This window comes from Quercus suber, unplaced genomic scaffold (genome assembly GCF_002906115.3).
Source record: "Quercus suber isolate HL8 unplaced genomic scaffold, Cork oak 2.0 scaffold_894, whole genome shotgun sequence".
Taxonomy (NCBI): domain Eukaryota; kingdom Viridiplantae; phylum Streptophyta; class Magnoliopsida; order Fagales; family Fagaceae; genus Quercus; species Quercus suber.
The window spans coordinates 141,306-162,926 of record NW_027070320.1 but is presented as its reverse complement, the minus strand read 5'-3'; the positions used below and the strand labels follow the sequence as shown (position 1 = coordinate 162,926).

At 32.4% G+C, this 21,621-nt stretch overlaps 1 protein-coding gene across 1 annotated transcript; it reads right to left on the bottom strand.

The window, feature by feature from the left end:
* Positions 1-7,907: 7,907 nt before the first annotated feature.
* Positions 7,908-16,712, bottom strand: LOC112017542 (zinc finger CCCH domain-containing protein 21). The gene is made up of 8 exons (XM_024050006.2): positions 16,273-16,712; positions 16,096-16,180; positions 15,860-16,000; positions 15,674-15,762; positions 14,331-14,519; positions 14,043-14,173; positions 13,862-13,964; positions 7,908-8,305 (listed from the first exon to the last, which is right to left on the bottom strand). The coding sequence occupies exons 1-8, from the start codon at positions 16,444-16,446 to the stop codon at positions 8,120-8,122; spliced, it is 1,098 nt and encodes a 365-aa protein (XP_023905774.1). The 5' UTR covers positions 16,447-16,712; the 3' UTR covers positions 7,908-8,119.
* Between the last annotated feature and the right edge of the window lie 4,909 nt (positions 16,713-21,621).

The window sequence follows — 21,621 nt, the reverse complement described above, 5'->3', positions numbered from 1 at the left end:
CTCTTAAAACCAAAAAGTTAAAGCTACTTGTGCAAGGAAAAACTACTTTCCTTGGCCTAAATTGAAAAATCAAAGGGATCTTTATTTAGATATGGATTGCTTAAAAGGTCATTATCATAAATCTGTAACTCAATCCATTTCCAACTGGCCGGCCCCATGTTTATCCATTCTCAACCATTCCTTATTTCACAAGAAAATCCTAAAATCACAGAGAGAGTAATAGTAGATGAGTTTGGTTTGGACAACTGGAGGAGGGTTTAAGAATAAATATTTTAATGTCTTTCTAGGATTTCTCTCACTAGTCCCTTTATTTGTTTATGGATACAATCCCGCAAAATAGTACAACTTGTTTATTACTTAAGTAAATGCGTTCACACCACACACACGCATGTGCTCCCATCTATCTATTTCTATATATACATAGACCCCACTTGGTCTCATTCATACCATAGTAACCACACACTAACAGTTTTTTTTTTTTTTTTTTTAATTACTTTCTTGTTTCTTCTTCTTCTTTCTTCATCATCACTGACTTTGGAGTTTGGAGATACTCATTTTCCTTTCTCTTCCTACAATCAAGGCCATTCACTCAACCCTACAAACCAATATCATGGAAAATAAAGATACTAAGTCAGTGATAAAGAAAGAAAATGCCACCCTTCTTCCACCAAAGAGAGGTCAGATCAAAGCAAAAATATTTGAGGAACTGGTTGAAAGTGTGGTCAGTATAACAACAGGAGGAACAGGAAAAAAGAGTGAACAAGACAGTAGCAAAAGCAACCACTCTTCTAGCAAGGAAAGCAAGGTTTGAGAACAAGCAAGAGGGCATTGCATTGAGGCCAAGTATACTTTGGCTCTTTTAATCTAGATAGTGAGATTTAAGGATTTTGGGTTTTGAAAATAGGAGGTGTTGAGTTTAAATTTTCATGAAAATGATGGAGGGTTTGTATTACTATTACATTATTCATGCATATATGTAAGATTCCCTTCATCTTTCCCTGAATGTTCTCCTAGGTACTTGCTTTGCAACATGATAACAAGTTTATTATGATGTTCTTTTAATGTAGTATTTTTATTTTTATGTGTAACATTTACTGATTTCACCATGGACTAGTTCTTACTTTTTATCATTGAACTTCAATTTTTTTGTGGAGAGAGGAGGGTAATTGGAACTAACATTGCATCCGTAGGACAAAAGAAAAGAAAAAAGAGAAGCATAATTTGAGTTTTTTAAGAACAAAGTTTAGCTACAAAATTGGTTGTATCTTAAGGCTATAAACTCACTTAATAAAATAAATATTACAACATATTTTGAAAATCTAACAGTTGAATTGCATGTTCTTTACACCCTTAATACACATGTTAAATTTTGTGTTAATTGAATATCATTTACTATATAATCTATAAACTTATATTTTGTGCATAATTTTAAATTACAAAAACTTGCAATTTAAAAAATTTATTGATGACATAGCTATCGATCTTTAATTTTCTTGAAATTTTGCAAGCATGGAGAATATAAGAAAATGATGTAATCCAATGGTGGATTTGTCAAAATTCAAATCCAATAAAAAGATATTAAGTAAGTTTGTAGCCTAAAGTTACAACTAATTTTGTAGCTAAACTTTGTCCGTTTTTTAATTAGCTTTTTTTTTTTTTTTTTTTAGAAACTTTAATTTTCTTTATGGTAATAGTTTATATTAGATTATTGGCATGTATAGTTTTTTAAAAGTCTTATTCTTTCTAATTACGCCTATATTATTGCCAACTTTTAATAAATAAGCAAATATCACATACCATTATAGCTTATTGTGTTTTTTTTTTTTTTGGACAAAGTTTAGCTACAAAATCGATTGTGGTCTTAGGCTACAAACTCACTCAATATCTTTTTATTGGAGGTGAATTTTGACAAATCCACCATTAGATTACATCTTCTTCTTATATTTTTCATGTTTGCAAAATTTCAAGAAAATTAAAGATAAATAGCTATGTCATCAATAAAATTTTAAATTGCAAGTTTTTGTAATTTAAAATTATGCATAAAATATAAGATTATAGATTATATAGTAAATAATATCCGATTGACACAAAAATTGACATGTGTATTAAGAGCGTAAGGAACATGTAATTCAACGGTTAGATTTTCAAAATATAAAGTAATATTTATTTTATTGAGTGAGTTTGTAGCCTAAGGCTACAACCAATTTTGTAGCTAAACTTTATCTTCTTCTTTTTTTTTTATAAAAAAAAATTATGGAAAAAAGCTCTACCTAAAATAAAAACAAAAAAAACTAGGGTTTTAACTTTTAAAAGCATATTTGGAAAAATGTTGTTCTAACTGTCTTCCAGAATGGGCACTATATATGTCTTGTTTGCAAACTCTACGGTTTAGTTACTATTTTATTTCCTAACTTTGTTTTACTTTTACCACATGTTTGGAAAGTCCACCCAAACAAAAAACCCTTCAACTGTAATCACTTTTTTCGCAAAATTGGAAATTAAGAAAACGTTACTTCCTTACTTTGAAATTTCTTCTTCTTTTTTTTTTTTTTTTTTTAAAGAAAATTTTACTAAAATTATGTGGTTAAATAATTAAATTTACAATTTCTCAAATACTTACTATATATGTTAAATTACTTATTCTTCTTAAGTATTTAGACAATTGGGTAATCTATCACAGCATCAAAGTAGGAGATATTTAGTTCGATTATTGTCTCCTCCACCCTACTTTCTATTTAAATCTCGCGTGTTGGGTCTCACCTTTTAAAAGAGAGCTTGAACTCACATGTGAAGATCTGTATCAGAATTATGTAGTTTTTTATTTTTATTTTTTTGAGAATGTAGAATTATGTAGTTAAATGTTTAAATTTATCAGTTTTTAATAAATTAAATTTTGTGGATAATTGGTAATTTATCAAATATCCTAACCTTTTTTGATTTTTTTTTTTTTGAGGGAACAAATATCCTTACTTGAGATGGCACAAATTGAAGATATATAATATTTTGACGTTACTAAAATATCTTGATAAGAATAATTTTGATTGACGGCTGCATAAGGAGGCGCAGCACTATACGGTCTTTTTCCTCGTTTCTAATTCGCAAATTTTGTTTCTTAATTTATAGTACAACTCTCTCTCTACCTTAACTGGCATTGTCTCTTGAATCAAATTTGGCATCTTCTATACATATTCCCACTAAAATTGATTCTAATCTAGACAACTATGGAATAAAATTATTTCAGTTTTAAATTAGTTTTATATTTGTTAGGTCCTAAAGTATTAGTATTGGTGTGTATCAAGTTGTGAGTTTGTTGTGTTTTAAAGTGGTTGTTTAAGATCAAGTTAAAGATATAAAAACTGCTCAAGAAGTATGTGCTCAATAAAAATGGAGTTTCTGCATTCTTGAATCCAACCTCAATAGTAGTCGATAGCAAGCTTGATTACAACCTCAATTCTACTTGATCGGTCGAGTCTTGAAGGTGAAGTTTATATTTCCTCGATTGCAACCTCTACACTGTCTCAATAGATCAAGATTGCAGAAATCAACAACACAAAAAGCTTAAAAACTTGTTTATTTCAAACTCGATCCAAGCCCTACTTGTTGACATATAAAAGAGGCATTATAAATCATCCCCCAATAAAGGTTTTAAAAAGAGAGAAAATATACATTTGTGCGTTTAGGGTTGTGTAACCAATTTCCCCTCAATTTTACAATACCGGAGAATTCAAGAACATTTGAAGGTTGGTTAGTGAAAAAGTCAAAGCCGCAACACCACAAAGATTTTATTTTTTTATTTTAAAAGTATATATTTTATCTTTTCTATAATTATATTTTACTAAAATCTCATTCTTAACACCATCCTCCCCAATTAAAAATAAATAACTTTTGAAACTTGATAACTAATATGCATTGGTGACAAATTAAGCATCCAAAATATATATACATATCATAAAATTATAATAATCTGATTATCATTATTGATTAACATGAAGTTACACCTGGTCAAATAAACAATTTTTTTTGTAGTTACTTTTAACTTTTTATCCTTTTGACAACTAGTTATGTTTGTTGTTGTTGTTTTTTTCATAATTATGTGAGCGGCAGAATGTTCTATTCATAGTGTGAAAAATGAAGACCATCGTATACGATAGTTTGGACTTTTGGAGACTTGGAGAGCACTCCTCCTAGTCCAACCAAACTAGAGGACAACTACTTCAAACCTTACTTTTTGAGCTCACAGATGGGGCTAAATTTCAAGTATGACAAAGTTGAATAAATAGAAATGAAATGGACAATGCAATTAAACGTGCTTGTAAGACACAACTGTATCTCATTATCGTTGTGTGTAGAGCAAGCTGGAAAACCAAGAACAAATAAAGCCAGCCAATCTTATCCTCTCTTTCTAGTTGGGTTTGCTTCATTTCTATCCTAGTACAAACTTTTTTAATAAGAAAATTAAAGCATCTTCTTTATGAAGATTGTATGACTTCTACTCTTATGATAAAGTATCCAAAACCAAAACAACAAAGAAAAATAATAAAAAAACATAAAGTTTTGTGGAAAGCTGTGGCCAACTCATTTTTAATTATCAATGTGGTATATCATACGAGAATTATTCAATTATTCTATATTAAACTATTTTTACTAGGTTCTCAAAAAAAAAAAAAAAAACTATTTTTACTAGTATATAACTATATTAGAATTTGATTTTGACAAAGAATTTGATTTTACGTTCTAGAAAACGAGCATTTTATGGGGGACACGTAAACAAATATAAAATGTTATTTTGTACTATAATAACATGTTTATTAAGATACCTACCATATTATTTGGGTTCATGGCTTTCAAAAAAGATGACGCATCATTAAAATTTTCAGCATATAATATAATATATAATCAAGAGAGAAATATATGAATAAAAATACATAAAAGGCCGGCAATCTACTCACGTATGTATACTTTTTTTTTTTTTTTTTTTTAATTTCAAAAAATATTTTCCACAAGAAACAATGGAATTTATTAGTTCTAGAACCAGAAACAAGCACACCATAATCCTGATTTTTGTGACAAACTAATCTTTAATCATATTAACTTTCTTGTAAGTGGACTAGAACGATTCCACCAACTCCACATACAACCAAGCCATAAAACACAGGCATGTAAAATTCAACAATTGTGTCACTTCAATCCTCAAGGGTTGGAGAGCATACTAGATAAAATCAAACAATTTTGACAATGAAGCCTTGCCAGCAAGTTTGGATAATGGATTGCTAACGTATTACATATGCGTCATGCATGACGTAAAGCCTGTGATGTAAGAACGAAAGTGAAAGTCTGATCAAGATTTGAATTGAGTGAGTGAGTCCCCACTTGATTTGCCTTCCATCACTTGCATGAAGGGAATAAGGTTCCTTAATTGGGTTGTATATATCCACCAACCCACACATTAAATCGACAATAATTATGGTAAACTAGGCCCCACATATCCATTTTTATATGCTCTACCAAATTGACATTAAGCAAAACTATGGGTGATGGACCTTTTTAGGTAAAAAAAAAAAAGAAGAAACCATATGTATTGAGATTCAACTGGTAAAAGACTTTGTTTTGAAAAGTAACAGTAATCACTACGTATATGTAATATCTGGTAATAACTTTCAAAAAAAAATTATGGAAGGAGTATAAAAGGAAATCAACCATAAACATTAAGGATTCTTACCTTAATCTATATATATATATATATATAAACATGTATGTTTCTCATCAAAGGATTTTCTAAATGAGTTGACCATATGCGTGAAGAATTGTCTTTAAATTTAGGTTTTTTATTCAAATACTTGAATCATAATAACTAGAGGTTACGTGTTTCTAGGTTCTTCCACTGTCATCAATTTCTAACACGAGTCTTAACTTAAGACTCTTAAGTCTTTAGATATTTAAACCGAAATGGATAGAGGTTGGTCAAGATCAAATTCTTTGATGGAATATAATATTACTTAACATATGGACAACAAATGTTCTATTTTCTCTTTTTCTCTTTATGATTTTTATGACCTCTCATAATGTGGGAAACTTTAAACTTTTTCAAACGTTAAGAGGAAGACTCTTGTGGCTTTTGCTCCATTGTAAGATATTGTGTGCCCTGGGAAAGAGAAAACCATCAAACACAACAGCCAGGAAATTCATGCATGTATTTATTTTACAAGCCTTGGACTGTTGTCTTTTTTCATGAAGTCAAGCTTGGACCGTAGGGTTTGGATCGAAAGTATTAGGGTGTTCACACTTCAGATCAAAATGTGGGATTAGTTGATACATACTCTGTATGTGAACGCAGTAGGAAAATAAGCACGTCACGTGATTTTATAGTTGACTATTACTCTAATCAATTAATTAGACCACAGAATAAAAGTGAGAATTGACAGGGCAATGTAGATTAGGCAGTACTTAGCACAACGACATTTAACTGCTTCTGATTTTTGAAAGGGTCCATGAGCTTGTTTCGATTAGTCCTCTTTATCCAAATAATCTAGCATCTAGCTTTTCAAAAATAATATAAAAAGTGCATGCCACTCTTTTAAAAGTGCCTTCGAGTGCAAGCCAAGTTTCTTTATTAAGTTCCTATGTCCAAAAAATATATATATTTTCAAGGATTTTATTCTACACATACATCATCATTGATCATGAATTAAATTCTTAATCTTATAGATTATTATTGTTAATTGATTTACTTTATATCATGTAATTTCACGTGCAGTGGTCCAAAATAAATGCCACGTCGAGTACCAAATGGACCTTTAATAAGAAGGAAAAGTATTGTATGATCAATATTTTCTGTAATGAAAGAGTCCAAAGCCAAAATTTATCAGAATCATTCACATTTTTTTCAATTTGATTTTTTGTCCTTAGCAAATGTCGCATATAAGATATAACAGTCAGATGTTATCTGTAATTTCATTAGCTAAAGTCATATGGCACTGAAAAGCTTCCCAACTTCCTGTCATTCTCTCATGTCGTCTAATTTGACCATAGACCTTAGCATTAGGTCAAGAAGCTAAGCTCAAAAGGACAATCTCAGTAACGTTGGCCCCAGAAAATGACATATTTGACCATAGACCTTAGCATTAGGTCAATGAAGCTAAGCTCAAATGGCCAATATCAGTAACGTTGGCCACAAAAAAAAACATATTTTAGCTTCAAAAAAAAAGAAAAAAAGAAGACATATTTGCACGCCCATGCGTGAGGGTGAGGGATGTTAACATCAACAGTCAATACATCAGAGTTCACGCTTCCATTCACACTATGTCGTATTGACGTATTGCAATTTATGGATTAGGATTCATGAATGATGAAACTCATTGGCTATTGGTTTTATATATAAAGAATAGCAATGCATAGCAACTAATGGGGTTGCAAAGAATATAGAATTAAAGATCCTTTTTTTTTCTTTCTCAAAAGTAACCAATGAACATTTTCAATTGCAGCAATGCACATCGATATGGTTTCTTAAATGAAGACAAATTAGGCAAACGGGGTGGTATAACTATAATCTATAGCTAAGTCGATCGCCATAGGATGAAGAAGAAAAGAATTCGACAAATAGAGATTCGACCATTTAAAGTATTTATCTGATAAACAAGGAGAATTGATTGGTGCAAACATCTTGTATACCTTTCAATTTATAACACAAATGAGTCCTTAGAATAATCATTCTTTATTTAAAAAAACAAATAGATAAAATCCTCATACTTAAAGTGGTCCCATCAAAAAATAATACTTATAGTAGTACTAGCCTATTAGGGTGTTCACACTTTACGATAATCATATTTAACAGCAGTGTCTTTTGTGTGTTGGGGCCAAGTCAGAGAGGTTGCATTGAGAGATTTCAAGAAAGTAACTGACATCTGAACTTGATCAAATGGGCAAACTAAACCAAAATTTGGATTCCACCCATACCAGAGAATCTCACATTCCAAGCAATAAAATGTGCACATATAACGCATTATCCCTATTTATAATAATAGTTTTATTTCCCATACAACAGTTAATCAGACAGCCGATTCGTAATCTCACAATCCCTTGGTAAAGCCATGGTGGCAAGTTGCCAATGATGATCTCCCTCTCAAGATGAGGCCTCAATACCTGGCTCACGTATTTGAATTGATGTTTTTGACAAACTTGCTTCAAGCTCATCCAACTCATCTAGGTCCAGCTCATCGTCATCGTCATCATCAAGAGAGTCCTCTTCAGAATCATTAACTGTGTTGGTTGAGGTGCTTGGTTCCCCTGCTGTTAAGTCATCTTTAACCTAAAATTTGAACACAATAAACACTCCAGTAAGATTAATGAAGTCACATGTACAGCACACTTGAACAATTGCATTTTGCACGTTTAGTTCCTTTTCAAACTAAAACACATCCAAATGTCTTAGCAAAGATCTTGGAAATCAAATTATAAAAGGTTCGTATAGTCAGCAATTTAAGCAGTTACAGAAGCTCAAAAAAATATGTGTATATATGCAATGTAATCCTGAGATATCAAACAATTAACTAAAGCAGCATTTTTGCAATCAATGATGTATGAGTCCATTTTTCAGTAAACACTAAACAATGCAAAATAACTCCAGTGTAACTGGGAGTTTTTTTTTTTTTTTTTTAGTTATACACAAGCCCAAAAGAACTTGCATTTGTGACCTTGTCCTCCTGCATCTTGCTTTTACAAGGCAGCCAACATGTTACAACCAATTGAAGCAAAATCAATACGGTGTCAAGCTTATTATATTATAAGTGTCTTAAGGTTAAAACAGTTTTCTCATTTGAGTCATTAGAAGTGTCTCAGGGTTAAAAAAGGTTTCTTAAATTAAGTCATTGTTTTATAAGTTATGGGCGTTTTAATGTGCAGGGGAATCTAGAATTTCATAAAATTCCTGAGCATAATTTTTCTTTTAGGGTTATTTTCTTTCTTATATTTACTCTATAGTTTTCTAAAACTTCTGGCAGTATTAGGACTCCTATTGGGTTTTGTTAGGAATTTATTTATTAATCAATTCAGGAATTCTCCTTTAGAAAATCTTTTGGCACCTTTACAACTGTTTTACTGGGGCAAAAGCAGCTACTAATGCGTTCAGTCAAAAACCACAAGGATGCTTCTCTGGAAGCAACAGCTACCATTGCTTCCCACAAGAGTTAGGTGGCACAAAATAGAAGCTTTAGTAGGCTCCTATACCAATTTTGATGTAGGATTTTTAGAAATTCAGCACTAAATAAAATTCTTTTTAAGGGTTCTTGAGTGAGGTTTAGAATTTAAGGTTTTGAGAAAGGTTAGGTAATAAAAGATTGGATTTTGAATGAATCATGAGGGATTTGATGCTTATTCAACATCGAAACAGTGAATTGAAGTAGAAACAAAGAAAGATAAACTGAAGACGATCACAACTAGATTCTCTAAGCACACACTTGGGAAAAGAAGACAATCACACACTCAAGACCCGGAATAAGATGCTAGAATTTTATTAAACCTCTATCCATTTTATTGACTACATAAAAGTTTTTATATATAGGCTATTGCCAATCCATTCCTAGAAAGAGTAGGACTCCTCTTAACAAACAGAAGTAATTAATGACTTCTAAACCAAATAGAAACACAACACAAAACATAAAATCGAACTTATGGACCTCTGGTACAACCTATTACAGCCCATTCTAGAAAATACCAGATTATCCTTACCCTAGTAAAACTTAATTAAGATGAACCAACAAATTTCTAACCTAATCAAACTTAATATTAAGACTCAATAACAACTAGAGTAGCCTATGACAGGCTTCAACAAGACCCATATTGAAACTAAGCCACAATTCTTGAATCTTTTGGTTTTCAATCTTGTTTTCCCTCTAACTCTTTGATGGCTACATCAATCTCCCAATGGCTGGACAAAACACAACCTCAAGTTTTGAAATGTTGAAGTAATGAAGTCCTCAATTTATTAAGCAGGATACTTAGAACAACATTGCAAGACATTTTCTCAATCTAAATAGAGCAGGTTTTACATGAAGAAGATTGGCTCAGCAGGCTCAACTCGATATGGGTAGGAGAAGAACTCAACTTGGTATTCATTAAAAAAAAAAAATAGAGAAATTATAACCAAGTCAAAAGATACAGATCAAGGATCTTACCATTTTCGAAGGAACTTTACTTACATCCCTTTTTAATTTCCATTCAAGAGTTCTTATATGTTTCCACACCCCTTAGAGACCCCAAAAAAAGGACTATTTCATTTTCTTACCTCTTTTGACAGAGATAGCATTGATGATATTGGAAGGTCTTCTAAACCATGTTATTGAAGTCATCAGAAATGACAAATCAAATCTGTTATTTTTCCATGCGTAATCAAAATTATTTAAAACTTGAATTGTGATTTCCATACGCGCCAATCTCATCTTTCACATTCCAATTTCCAAGTTCCAATGATGCCACCCTCCAGCTCTTTAATCTCTTTTTTTCATACTATCTTCTTTTGTTTCAACTAAGGCATTTTGCGGAATAATGTGTAGCTGGCTGAGATGTACTTAGCATAATAGTAGGCTAAATAATTGCTAATTTGTCAATTTCTTTTCCCTGACAATAGCAGATTCAACCCCTTTTTATTGGCTGTCATGTTATTACTCAAAATTCGCCTCCTCATGAGATTCAAGAGTTTCTTTTTCGCAGAAGTTTCCTACATTAACCTTTCCTGTTGCTGTTTTGACTCATCTTCAGGTGCTGATTAGGCTCTTTTGCTTTAGTTATTTATTTTAATTTTCTGGGTTTTTGGACTTTGTTGCATGCTGCACTGACTCTTAAGCTTGTTGTTTAGGGTCTACCACTCGCACCTCTAGTTGTTCTAGCTTCTTCTTTTTTTCTTTTTCTTTTTTGGTGACATGGAACCTCACCAAAGCAAGGTCATTTGGACCCACCCTAACGGAGTAAACCATGGATACATGACGCCGTTCTAGCTTTCCAGCAAGCCGTTCAGATTGTCGGCATCCTATTCTAGCTTTCCAGCTTCCGTTTATGGAACTTTAGCTCTTTGTTTTGAAGTTTCTGCTCGCTGCTTCTACTCTGTAGTCCTCCTTGCATGCAGTCTTGGAAATTAAGCATTATGTTTATGCTAGAAAATTGTAGATTTCTCCTTAAAATTCTACAAACTCAAACCAAATGTTGTTTCTATAGCATCTTCAACTTCTTTCAAATTTAAATGAGGCATTTCCTTCTTAATTTCATATCTCAGCCTACTTTTGATTGAACAATAGTCATACATGCACTTTCTACTACCAAACTTAATAAATAATTCCTTATATTTTCTTGCATTATCAATTACATGCAAATCACCTTACTCAAGAGTATAGTGTACAGAGCTGCTCAAGAAAATCATCTGTAAGATTTCTTAAAAGAATTTCTTCTTTAAAAATCACCTTACCCTCTTATCTTCTTAGAAGAATTGCTCATAAATATCATCTTTAAGATTCCTTGTTTATTGAAAAGTCAAAATTATCCTAGCAATTTTCAAAAATTTCCAAGATCACACTTCATATTATTCTCCAATCGTCCTTGTTCAGGTCATTTCAAACATTCACTTCACTTTTTCTGTAGCATTACCAGACAATCAGCAAAGTGTTTCAACTCCATATATAGCCACTTCTATAAAATAGTAAGTGAAAATTATTTTAGCAAAACCTTGACAGTAGCTTCTTCACAAAAATTTCTTCACATAGCCTTTATAAAGCTACAGCATCACTGAACTAACCCTTACATATAAGCTCGATGTACTCAAGACATTTCAGGTTTGAGTAAACAGCAAGTATCTTGAGTTAACTAAATTAAAAATTATGGCACACTTCACAGCTTACTGTTTACAGTGCCTGAACATCCCCAAATTTCTCATCTCTACTGTATTTTCAAACCCAAAGCATACTTTTTCCCTCATACATTTGAACCACTAAAACCCTGAGTTTTCCATAATTTTTTAGTCAAATAGCCTATCAAATTAGGCCTAAAGTCACAATCACAGCCACTAATCAGATTCTCCTCCAACCTATTTTTTCAAGAAGCAGCCCCTCTTACCTTTTATTCCCTCACTTTTCAAAACCCTTGTTTGTTCTACAACCTGAAAGCCTTCGTTTTTTTTTTTTTAACTGGTAATTACATATGCACCTGGTGGCTATTGAACCACAACCTCATAGTCATTGGTAATTACCTTGCTCTAGCAAAGGAAGGAGATGCCATTTGAGCTAAAGCTCATTGGCCTTTTTAAGCCAAAACAAACCCTAAGAGCATAACTTCTTCTTCTTCTTTTTCCAAAAAAGAAAAATAGTAAGTTATACACATTTCATTAGGTAACTTAAAACCTCACCCACCACCTAGTACGTACAAGAAAAGGAGGGGCCATTTGAACTGCTTAAAAAGATTAGGTTCTTGGACTGCTTAACAATCTTGTTTTAAGCTTTCGAAAATATCTCCTAATGATCAGCGATAGATAAGATATGATATTTGATTTATAAATTTTAAAAGACCTAGGATATTCTTCAGACTCAATAAAGAGAAGCCCCAAGCAAAGAAACATGATACCTAAAAAGAGCAGATCCATTGACAAACCCCTCCAGTACAAGTGAAAACTTTTACATTAGTTGAGAAGCAGTAATAGCTACTCTAATTACTATGTACAGAATAAGTAAATAACAAACAGTAGGAACACTCCACATTTCATTAAACCCTATTCCAAAGATATAAGGCATAAAGGTTTCTAGCCAGATGTGGTGACATCAAAATTCAGATTCAACTACATAACTTTCTGCATTGCTTATACCACAGGATGAAACAGCTAGTAAGACAATAACGTATTATGACTCAATTCTCAATCAGCATATCACAGATTATGTGACAAATATCTAATAAAAAATGATAATTTATTAAACAGAAGATTTCGTACAAATCAGCTGTGCCTAAAACAGAACACATTGTTCAGCCTATCATAGCATGTTAATATGGTCACCTAACATATTAAGGCAAATCATCTGTAAAAGATACATTTCCCCTCTAGAGTAGCTTTCTTTGTCTAGACTGCTGCCTTAGGGAAATGCTTGACGATTGATAATTTACGAAAAAGGAAGGTGTGGATTTTGGATTGGTGCTACATGTGTAAGAGAAATGGTGAATTAGTTGACCATCTATTCCTTCATTGTCCTGTTGCTATGGATCTTTGGTCTATGGTTTTGGGTCTATTTGGAGTAACTTGGGTTATGCCACACGCTATTTTGGGGCTGTTAGGGTGTTGGCAAGGCAGCTTTGGTCGTCATTGAAAGGGTTATATTTGGTCCATCATTCCTAATTGCTTAATGTGGTGTCTTTGGAGGGAGAGAAATAGTAGATGTTTTGAAGATTTTGAGAGATCTATTCTAGACCTCAAGCTTCTCTTTTTTAGAACTTTAAGGGATTGGTTGTTTGCCTTGCAAAAACAATCATTCCCTTCTTTTATTGATTTCCTAGACTCTTGCAACTTTTGTGTTTGATTTCTTATCCCTTTTTCACTCCTTGTGTACTAGAGTGTTCCTTTTTATATCAATATAACTTATTACTTATCAAAAAAAAAAAAAAAAATCTGTAAAAGATACGTTTCATACAAATCAGTTTTTTTTTTTTTTTTTGATAGGTAGTAATAAAATAATAATAATAATAACTGATTTGTATGAATTTTTAAAAAAATTCCAGAACTTAAAATTTGGTGAAAGGGGAAAAGGAAAAGAAAAGGTTAATCAACCTGGAAATCAATTCAAGTCCAATAGGTTCAGACCACTTCTTATTTTATAAAATTAAAAAGAAGCAGAATTACCTTCTCTTCAGCAGCCACAAGTTGTTCTTCTCTTTGGTATTTTTCATATGCCTCAGCATCATCCACAAACAAGCTAGCATCCGCAAGAAACAACTCCCGACCACTAAGACAGGCAGAAAATTAAATTAATAGCATGTTTAATGGGGATATTTAACTGAATGCAACATATAGAGAATGATACCTCATGCGGTCATTCTTAGCCCTGTCTGCTCTCTGTGCAGCTAAGCCAGCCTCTCTTTCCTCTGTCTTTTTGTTCTTCCATTGGAAGAACAGGTCAGGAGTCATTGGAGTAGTGGTTGTTACTTTTGCACGCTAAAATTTTGCAGATGAACAATTATAAGAATTGAGTATAGAAAACAGAGCAGAAAACAATAGAACAGATGGAGCTGCAATCAAACAAGCATGTTCCCACCACAATAACAAGATTAAAAGGAAAAGTAAAAGCCAACAAATCAAAAATGATTGTTACCTGGTTCTCAATCTCTTCCTCGATGGGAATCTTATCACTCTCTTCCTCCAAAAGAGCCTTCATTTGAGATTTTAAAATATATCCTGGAGGCAGAGCATGTCTGTAGTGACATTCTTTGCCACCATTTGGGCAAGACCAGAACCATCCGTATTGTTTCTTTTCCACAGCATCCAAAAAGTATTTGCAAACCTGTATATAAGTTTTTTTTTTTTTTTTTTAAAGTAATAAGAATTCGATTTGTTGAAAGAAAAAGGGGGCACTACCCTAGTACACAGGAAGCATACTTGAATAAAAGGAAATGAGGGGAAATTAAAAAGAAAATAGCTTTAAAAAAATAAAGAACACCAAAACCCAGCTATCTAGCCTTCCTAACCTTTTCTCAAAAAAATAAATAAATAAATAAAGTGTAAAGAATCCAAAAACTTTCGCCTGAAGGCTGAAGTCCAATTGTAAAAGGGTATTTAGCAATTAGAATTTCAACTTAACCAAGCCTTGTTCTTCACCATCAAAGCAACAATCATTTATTTCCCTTCAAAGACACCAGATAATGCATAAAAGAAGTCCATTTGTAAAAGGGTCTTTAGCAATAAGAACTTCAACTTAACGAAGTCTTGTTGTTCACCAGATAATGCCTTCCAAATCTTCCCATTAACCTGTTTACCAAAAGATCCCTCCCAACAAGCCAACAGCTCCAAGACAGAAGGCATAAAAGAGCCAATATACTAAGAACTTTAATGTTATTATTATTAAGAAGTAATTCTTCCTATGAAAATACAAATTTAGATAACCATTTAAACAATATATGTATAATTTAATGATTCTACCAACATGAGGCAGTTTCCACTCGCTCAAAAGCCCCATCTCTCTGACTAAGAGCCAATATGTCATCTTCAACTTGTAATGCAGCAGCAACCCACACAAAGACAAGATAGTTAGTCTCCCTATTTGCCACAATTGAGCTCTCAGAATTTTTCACATAGGCTTCAACAATTCACATTACTCCAGCATTATTAAACAACTACAAAGAGCTTAGAATTTTTCAATGCTACTTCAAAAACCTTCTCCTTCTGGAAGGGGCATAGACAATTTTCCACAATAAATCTCATTACACCTACCTGCACTCGGCTATCTAGTGCGGCATAGTGACTTAACATCCCACCTAAAGCAGGGAACATGCCAAGTCTACACCCCCAAAATGTAGCAGCTAGATTTGCCTACAGTCTACACATTACACACAAACACGCACATACGTTCATACATACACGTACATAAAATCTAAAATACCAAGAACTACCTTACTACCATTAACATTGTATTGAAAGAAAAATAATAATTGAACTCACAATCTCAGTTGGTTTATTCTGGTTATACTCGTTCTTCTTCGACTCCACCACCTTCTCAAGTGTCTCTTGATCCCAATCCTCCATAGTGTCTTAAATAAACAAACACCCACCAAATCAAAATCATATAAGAGCTGAAATATACACTTAACACAAAAAAACAAAATTGTGTATTCAATTAAAAATCACCTTCATCACGCTTATCACTGTAAATATCTATTTTCTCGCCCTTTCTCTGCACATTCAAATCATGAGAGAACTTGCATTTGAAACCCTTGGCGCACTGCCCCACCTTGAAAAATTCGCATAATATAGACTTTGGATCAACACCTATCCAAATTTACCAAATCACTCTATCACAAAAACACAATTCCATACATAAACCCCAAAAAAAAAAAAAAAAAAAAAAGCTCAAACATACATACCAACTGGAACTTTGGGCTGACTAACAGCAACTTTGAACAAATCATTCAATTCCTTCTCTTTAGCTTTCTCTTCCTCCTTCTTTTTCTGCTCAATCCAAATCAAAATTCTCACTCAGAACCAAACAAAACCAGCAATCGATTAAAGTGAAAGGAAAAAAAAAAAAAAAAAACGCGAACCTTAAGGGCGGCTTTGGCGGCTTCGGGTTTGGGCTGGACCGATTGTTTGAGATTTTGGACGTATTTCTGGACATTCTTGCTCTTGTTCTTGTTCTTGAGCCCGAAGGTCTTGTCCTCCACGACTTTCTGCTTCTTCGCTACGTCCGATTTGGATTGCTGCTGCTTCGGCGGCATATTTGTGGGATTGAAATAAACAAAAAAAAAATCAAAAGTAAAAAAGCAAAAGCAAAAAATCTGTGAGATTTTGTTTGGGAAATGAGAAAATAGGAATTGATTTTTCAAAAAAATTGGGGGGAGATTTGGCCGGAGAGTGTTATTAGGGTTTTAAGTGGATTTAACAGAGGCCTATACTGTTATTGCTATCTGAGGAGGAAGATGAGGGAGAAGGGTATGCAAGATTTTTTGTTGTTTTGTTTTTGGGTGTAAATGCCCGATATGTCCCTGCTGGGCCTGTGAGTTGTGAAATAAGAGCCCAGCTTTTTTGTGAGATGGGTGGGATGGCAAATTGAGTGAGATCGTTGGGGTATAAAAGTAAATCCAATTATTTGCAGTGAACAAAGTTGTACATAGGTGCTCCATTTGTTTCATGATGATTGTTTTGTTTTCCCTGCTGGGCCTGTGAGGTGTGAAATAATAGCCCAACTTTTTTGTGATGGGTGGGATGGCAAATTGGGGGATATATGGGCTGATTGGTTTTTGGAAAATCATCACTTATCACTCCTCGCTCAATTTTCATTATTCATTACTCATTACTTAAAATACCCAAATTTTTTAATCTCCACACGTTTGGCACTTATTACTCAGTTATGTTTTCAACTAAAAAACTAAAAAAACTGAGACCTACACACTGATCCAATATCATAAAACTTTTCTCTCATTTTTTTTCTTTTTCTTTTTCCCCTTACCCTCATCTTTCTTTGCCTCTCCCCTTCGTTTTTCTTTGCTTTTCTCTTCGTTTTTCCCCTGTTTTTCTCTACTTTTCTCTTCATCCATATTAACACATATTTTAATCAAGCCCACCATGATCCTTATTTTTATGTTTTTCCCAAATCAAAGACCTAAAATCTCAACCGTCACAACAACCACTACCGCTACAACCCATAGTGACAAACGACGATGTTCCGCTCCTTAAAAACTCCGAAACACACCACAACCACCACAACAACAACATCAACAGCGGTGAAAAGGAGAAAGGCGGGAAAAAAAAAAAAGCTAATGCTTGTAGTGAACAACAGAGAAATAAAAGTTTGTTTTTTTTTTTTTTTTATGGGTCTGAGATGATACAGCGGTGAAAAGGAGAAAGGCGGGAAAAAAAAAAAAGCTAATGCTTGTAGTGAACAACAGAGAAATAAAAGTTTGTTTTTTTTTTTTTTTTTATGGGTCTGAGATGAGAAAGGCGAAAAGGAAGAAAAAAAAGAAAAAGAAAGAAAGAACTGATGCTTGCAACGAAGACCAGAGAAAGAAGAGAGACAAAAAGAAAGAAAAGTGGAAAAAAAAAAAAGAAAAAAAAAAAAGGAGAGTGAAGTCAGAAGTTGCAGCTGGTAGGTCCCTCAATGTGTGTGTATTTACAAGATTGTCGTCATAACTTTGTTTCCATAACTTGAAAACACCTAAAATATGTTTTCAGTTTCCATAACTCATCACTAAAAAATCAGAGAATTGAGTGATGGAAACAAAACTTGAAAACAAATCCAAACAAGCTTTCTCTTTGTGGGTCCCACCATTTCTGAGTTATGGGTGTTGGAAACAGAATTATGGGTGATGGAAACACAAAAACCCCAAATAGCCACTTGGAGACTAGCATAGTGAAGGAATAGAATATCGTTAGTTAGCAAGGTTTTGAAAATATTTATTAAACTAGCATCTCAAATCTTTGAAACTCCAGTTCGGTGACAAAATTGAGCCTCAAAGACTCGAGTTTTAGTGCTGAGATGAAGGAATTTATCCGCACTCGAGTTTCTTAGACTCGAGAAGTATTTGAAGAACGAAGATGAAGATGAAGACGATCTGAAGAACTGAGGGAACAAATTCGAAGGAAGAAGAAGACACAATCTGGAAAATAAGATCTAAAAAATGCAAATTTGAAGAAGAGAAACAAAGATTTGGAGTAGAGAACGCAAAACAATTTGAACTGGAAAACGTTGATCCGAAGAACACAACCAATCTGAACAGAGGAGTTGAGAACGCAGAGCTGGAAAACATGGAGAACTGAAAAACAGAGGAACTTGAGTATTATAAACTCGAGTTCTACATGGATTCCACGTGGATAATTTTTGTTTGCCAACTTTGGAACTTGAGCATTTAAGACTCGAGTTCTATCATGAAAGTCGAGTTTTATAAACTCGAGATACTATTTCTCCACATTGTTTTGCAAAAATCACCACTAACGAAATTGTTAAAAATTTAAGGCCAAATGGAAAAAAAAATTTGGCAGATTGAGTGAAATCATTGGGGTATAAAAGTAAATCCAATTATTTGCAGTGAACAAAGTTGTACATAGCTGCTCCATTTGTTTCATGATGATTATGACTCCAACAATTTCGCTACGGATCATAAGTAGTAAATTGCTGTTGGTTGTTACTTGTGGACAAATAAGTAATTTTAATGATGACCCAAATTAAAACCATTGTGAAAATGTTTGGAAATATTATTTCTCATTCTTTTATTTTAAAATTTGGTCCTACCTTAAAATATTTTTCATTAACCATTGTAAAATTTTGTAAAACATTTTATAAAGTTAAAAATTAAAAAATATTGGCAAAACATTTTACAAAAAATAGACAATGGTTCTCCTCCCCCTATTCCATGCCTAGCCCAGTAGTTTCAGTGGGCTAGGCTACTAATCTAGTGGCTCTAATCTAATGGGCTAAGGTTGTAGAGGCATTGTTTTCCTGGTCTGTACTTGAAATTTGTTGTCATACTAAACATCTAAAAATGTTTTTAAATGTAAAATGTTTAAAAATTTTACATTTTGAAAATATTTTACAGCAAATACAAACAAAGCATATGTATCTAATGGTATCTTGTTAAAACACTAATCCCTTGAACTCTTGAACTTTAACATCCATCCCCCAAGTGATTTTGTTTAATCTGAAAATTTAGTGTTATATTTTTTAGATGAAACAATATCATAGGGGTTTTGTATTATACTCAAAAATGTTAGGAGGTTAATTGTTACGTTGCTGTCACCACTCAACCATTCTTTTCCAATCTATTACATGAAAATTTATAAAATTATCCATGTGTTTTATTTAAATAAGTCACAAGACTCATTAAAAAAATTACGTGACTAGTGGTCTCTTCAATTGTCACATAATAGGTTAGAAAAAATAGCTCTAAACCAGTTCTAAGTTAAACTTTTTCCATTTGAACGCAAGTCTTTTATCTAATGACAACAAACTTTACTAATTGAGCTAATTGGAATTTGAGAACTATTTATTCTTACCGATATTTACTTTCATAAACCATTTTGGTGGAAATTTTTGTTCAATGGCTAGGCTAGGGTCCTTTGGATCATTAGTATTCTTTTAAATTCATTATAGCAAGAACAAAATAATTAATAGTTATTTAAGTGATTACTCACCATATAACTGTTTATTATTAGAATCTTAATAGTGGGTTCCAATTAGTTCAACTGGTAAAATCTCTAATGGTTGGATAAGAGATTTGGGGTTTAATCCCCACCTATACCAAAAACTAATTGGTGTCTTGATCTGCTATTATTATGAGCAAATGTCATAGGTAGTCATTAAAGCTTTTGGGTTGGCATACGATGTCCCAATGCTTTCCATGCAAATAAATGATGATTAGATAATAGTGATGATGATTAGATAATAGTGATAGCAGACTGCTGTAGATTTTAGTATATGATTATTTTTAATTGATGTGTCAACTATTAAACACAAATTAATAAAGTATTTCTATTTTGTTTCTACTCATAATAAAAAAAAAAAAGTATTTTACAATTTTGTTTATTATGTTGTTAATATAACACCAATCACATTCAATTTTATGTTGGTTTTTTTCAATAATAAAATTGATAATAATTTTAGCATTTTTCTTATCTAATTTAAAAGCTAATAATGTGACATTACAATTTATAACTTCAATGTCACCGCTCATAAGTTTCCACATGCAAGGACTACATGTTCCTGGGTTTATTTATTTTCACATAAATAAAAAAATCCGTTACAAAAATTTTTATCATGTAAATAATGCTTTGCATCCTAAAAGTCTTAGTTGCAAATATCAAATATGTTTTTTGCCATTCTTCAATTGGGGAGACTCAAATTGAGTAGTTAATATAATAAATAGAGATCTATTTAACTTATAATATATAGAAGTTAGAGGCTTAGAGCACCACTTAACTTGAAAGCTTAACTCTGTGAGTTTGAGCCTAATTATGCGTATTGATTATGGCACCATTGACAATACTCTTTTGTTAGACCTTTTTCTAAGATCGTTTGTGTGTGCACTCACACCTAACCCAAAAGCTTAGAATTGTTAACTATATGAGTAATTAATATAACATATATGAACACTACTTAACCCAAAAAGTTAAGCCTATGAGTTTAAGCCTGTTATATTAAATATTCACTCATTTCGTTTCTATTCAATGTGAAACTTACATGTGTATACTCAACAAGTTCATTTACGCTAGTAGAAGAAAATGGTTATCTTTGGCTTTTAAGTTCTAACTTCAATTTGTTTCCCATGCACTCCTCGATCCTACATATATAAGATTAGTAAACTTCCATAATATTTTGAAGGTTCAACCAACATACACAGAAAAATTCAAATGGAATCAAATTGTTTTACATGAGAAGGCTTTGTAAATGGACATTATGATTCTAAGAAATCTCTTAGATGCTACTCAACGCAAAGAGTTAGAAGTTAATATAAAAAACAGAAAAAGAATAAAGAATGGATGATTGGCTTAGAATTGCCTTCGTAAATGTTTATCCATTTTTCGCCTATTGTATATTTGTATATGTAGCATTTTTAAAATAAAATAAAAATGATATATGTTTCGTTTTTAATTAAATACGCAACTATGGTAGTTATATATTTATATATGCACCTTGTCTTTTCATAAATGTAAATGTAGATTATGAACAGCCTTTGGTTCTAATGATGACATTTCTTACGTCTCTCCATGGTCGTTAAAATGAATTTTTTTTTTTAATAATTCAGTAGTTGGGATGGAAGGAATTAAATTTTAATTACTGTATCCATTAAATATACTAGAAAATGTCAATCAATTCAGTTACAATGCTCTTAGTTAGAGGTGATTATGTTAGGATTTAAATCTTAACGTGGATATTGTTTATAATGGGAAGAGGAAATTTG

Excerpts from the sequence above, each read along its gene's own strand:
- LOC112017542 (XM_024050006.2), bottom strand. The coding sequence starts at position 16,446 with ATGCCGCCGAAGCAGCAGCAATCCAAATCGGACGTAGCGAAGAAGCAG. Across the intron at positions 16,181-16,272 it reads CCGCCAAAGCCGCCCTTAAG|AAAAAGAAGGAGGAAGAGAA; the intron begins GTTCGCGTTTTT and ends TGGATTGAGCAG. Across the intron at positions 16,001-16,095 it reads TCAGCCCAAAGTTCCAGTTG|GTGTTGATCCAAAGTCTATA; the intron begins GTATGTATGTTT and ends AAATTTGGATAG.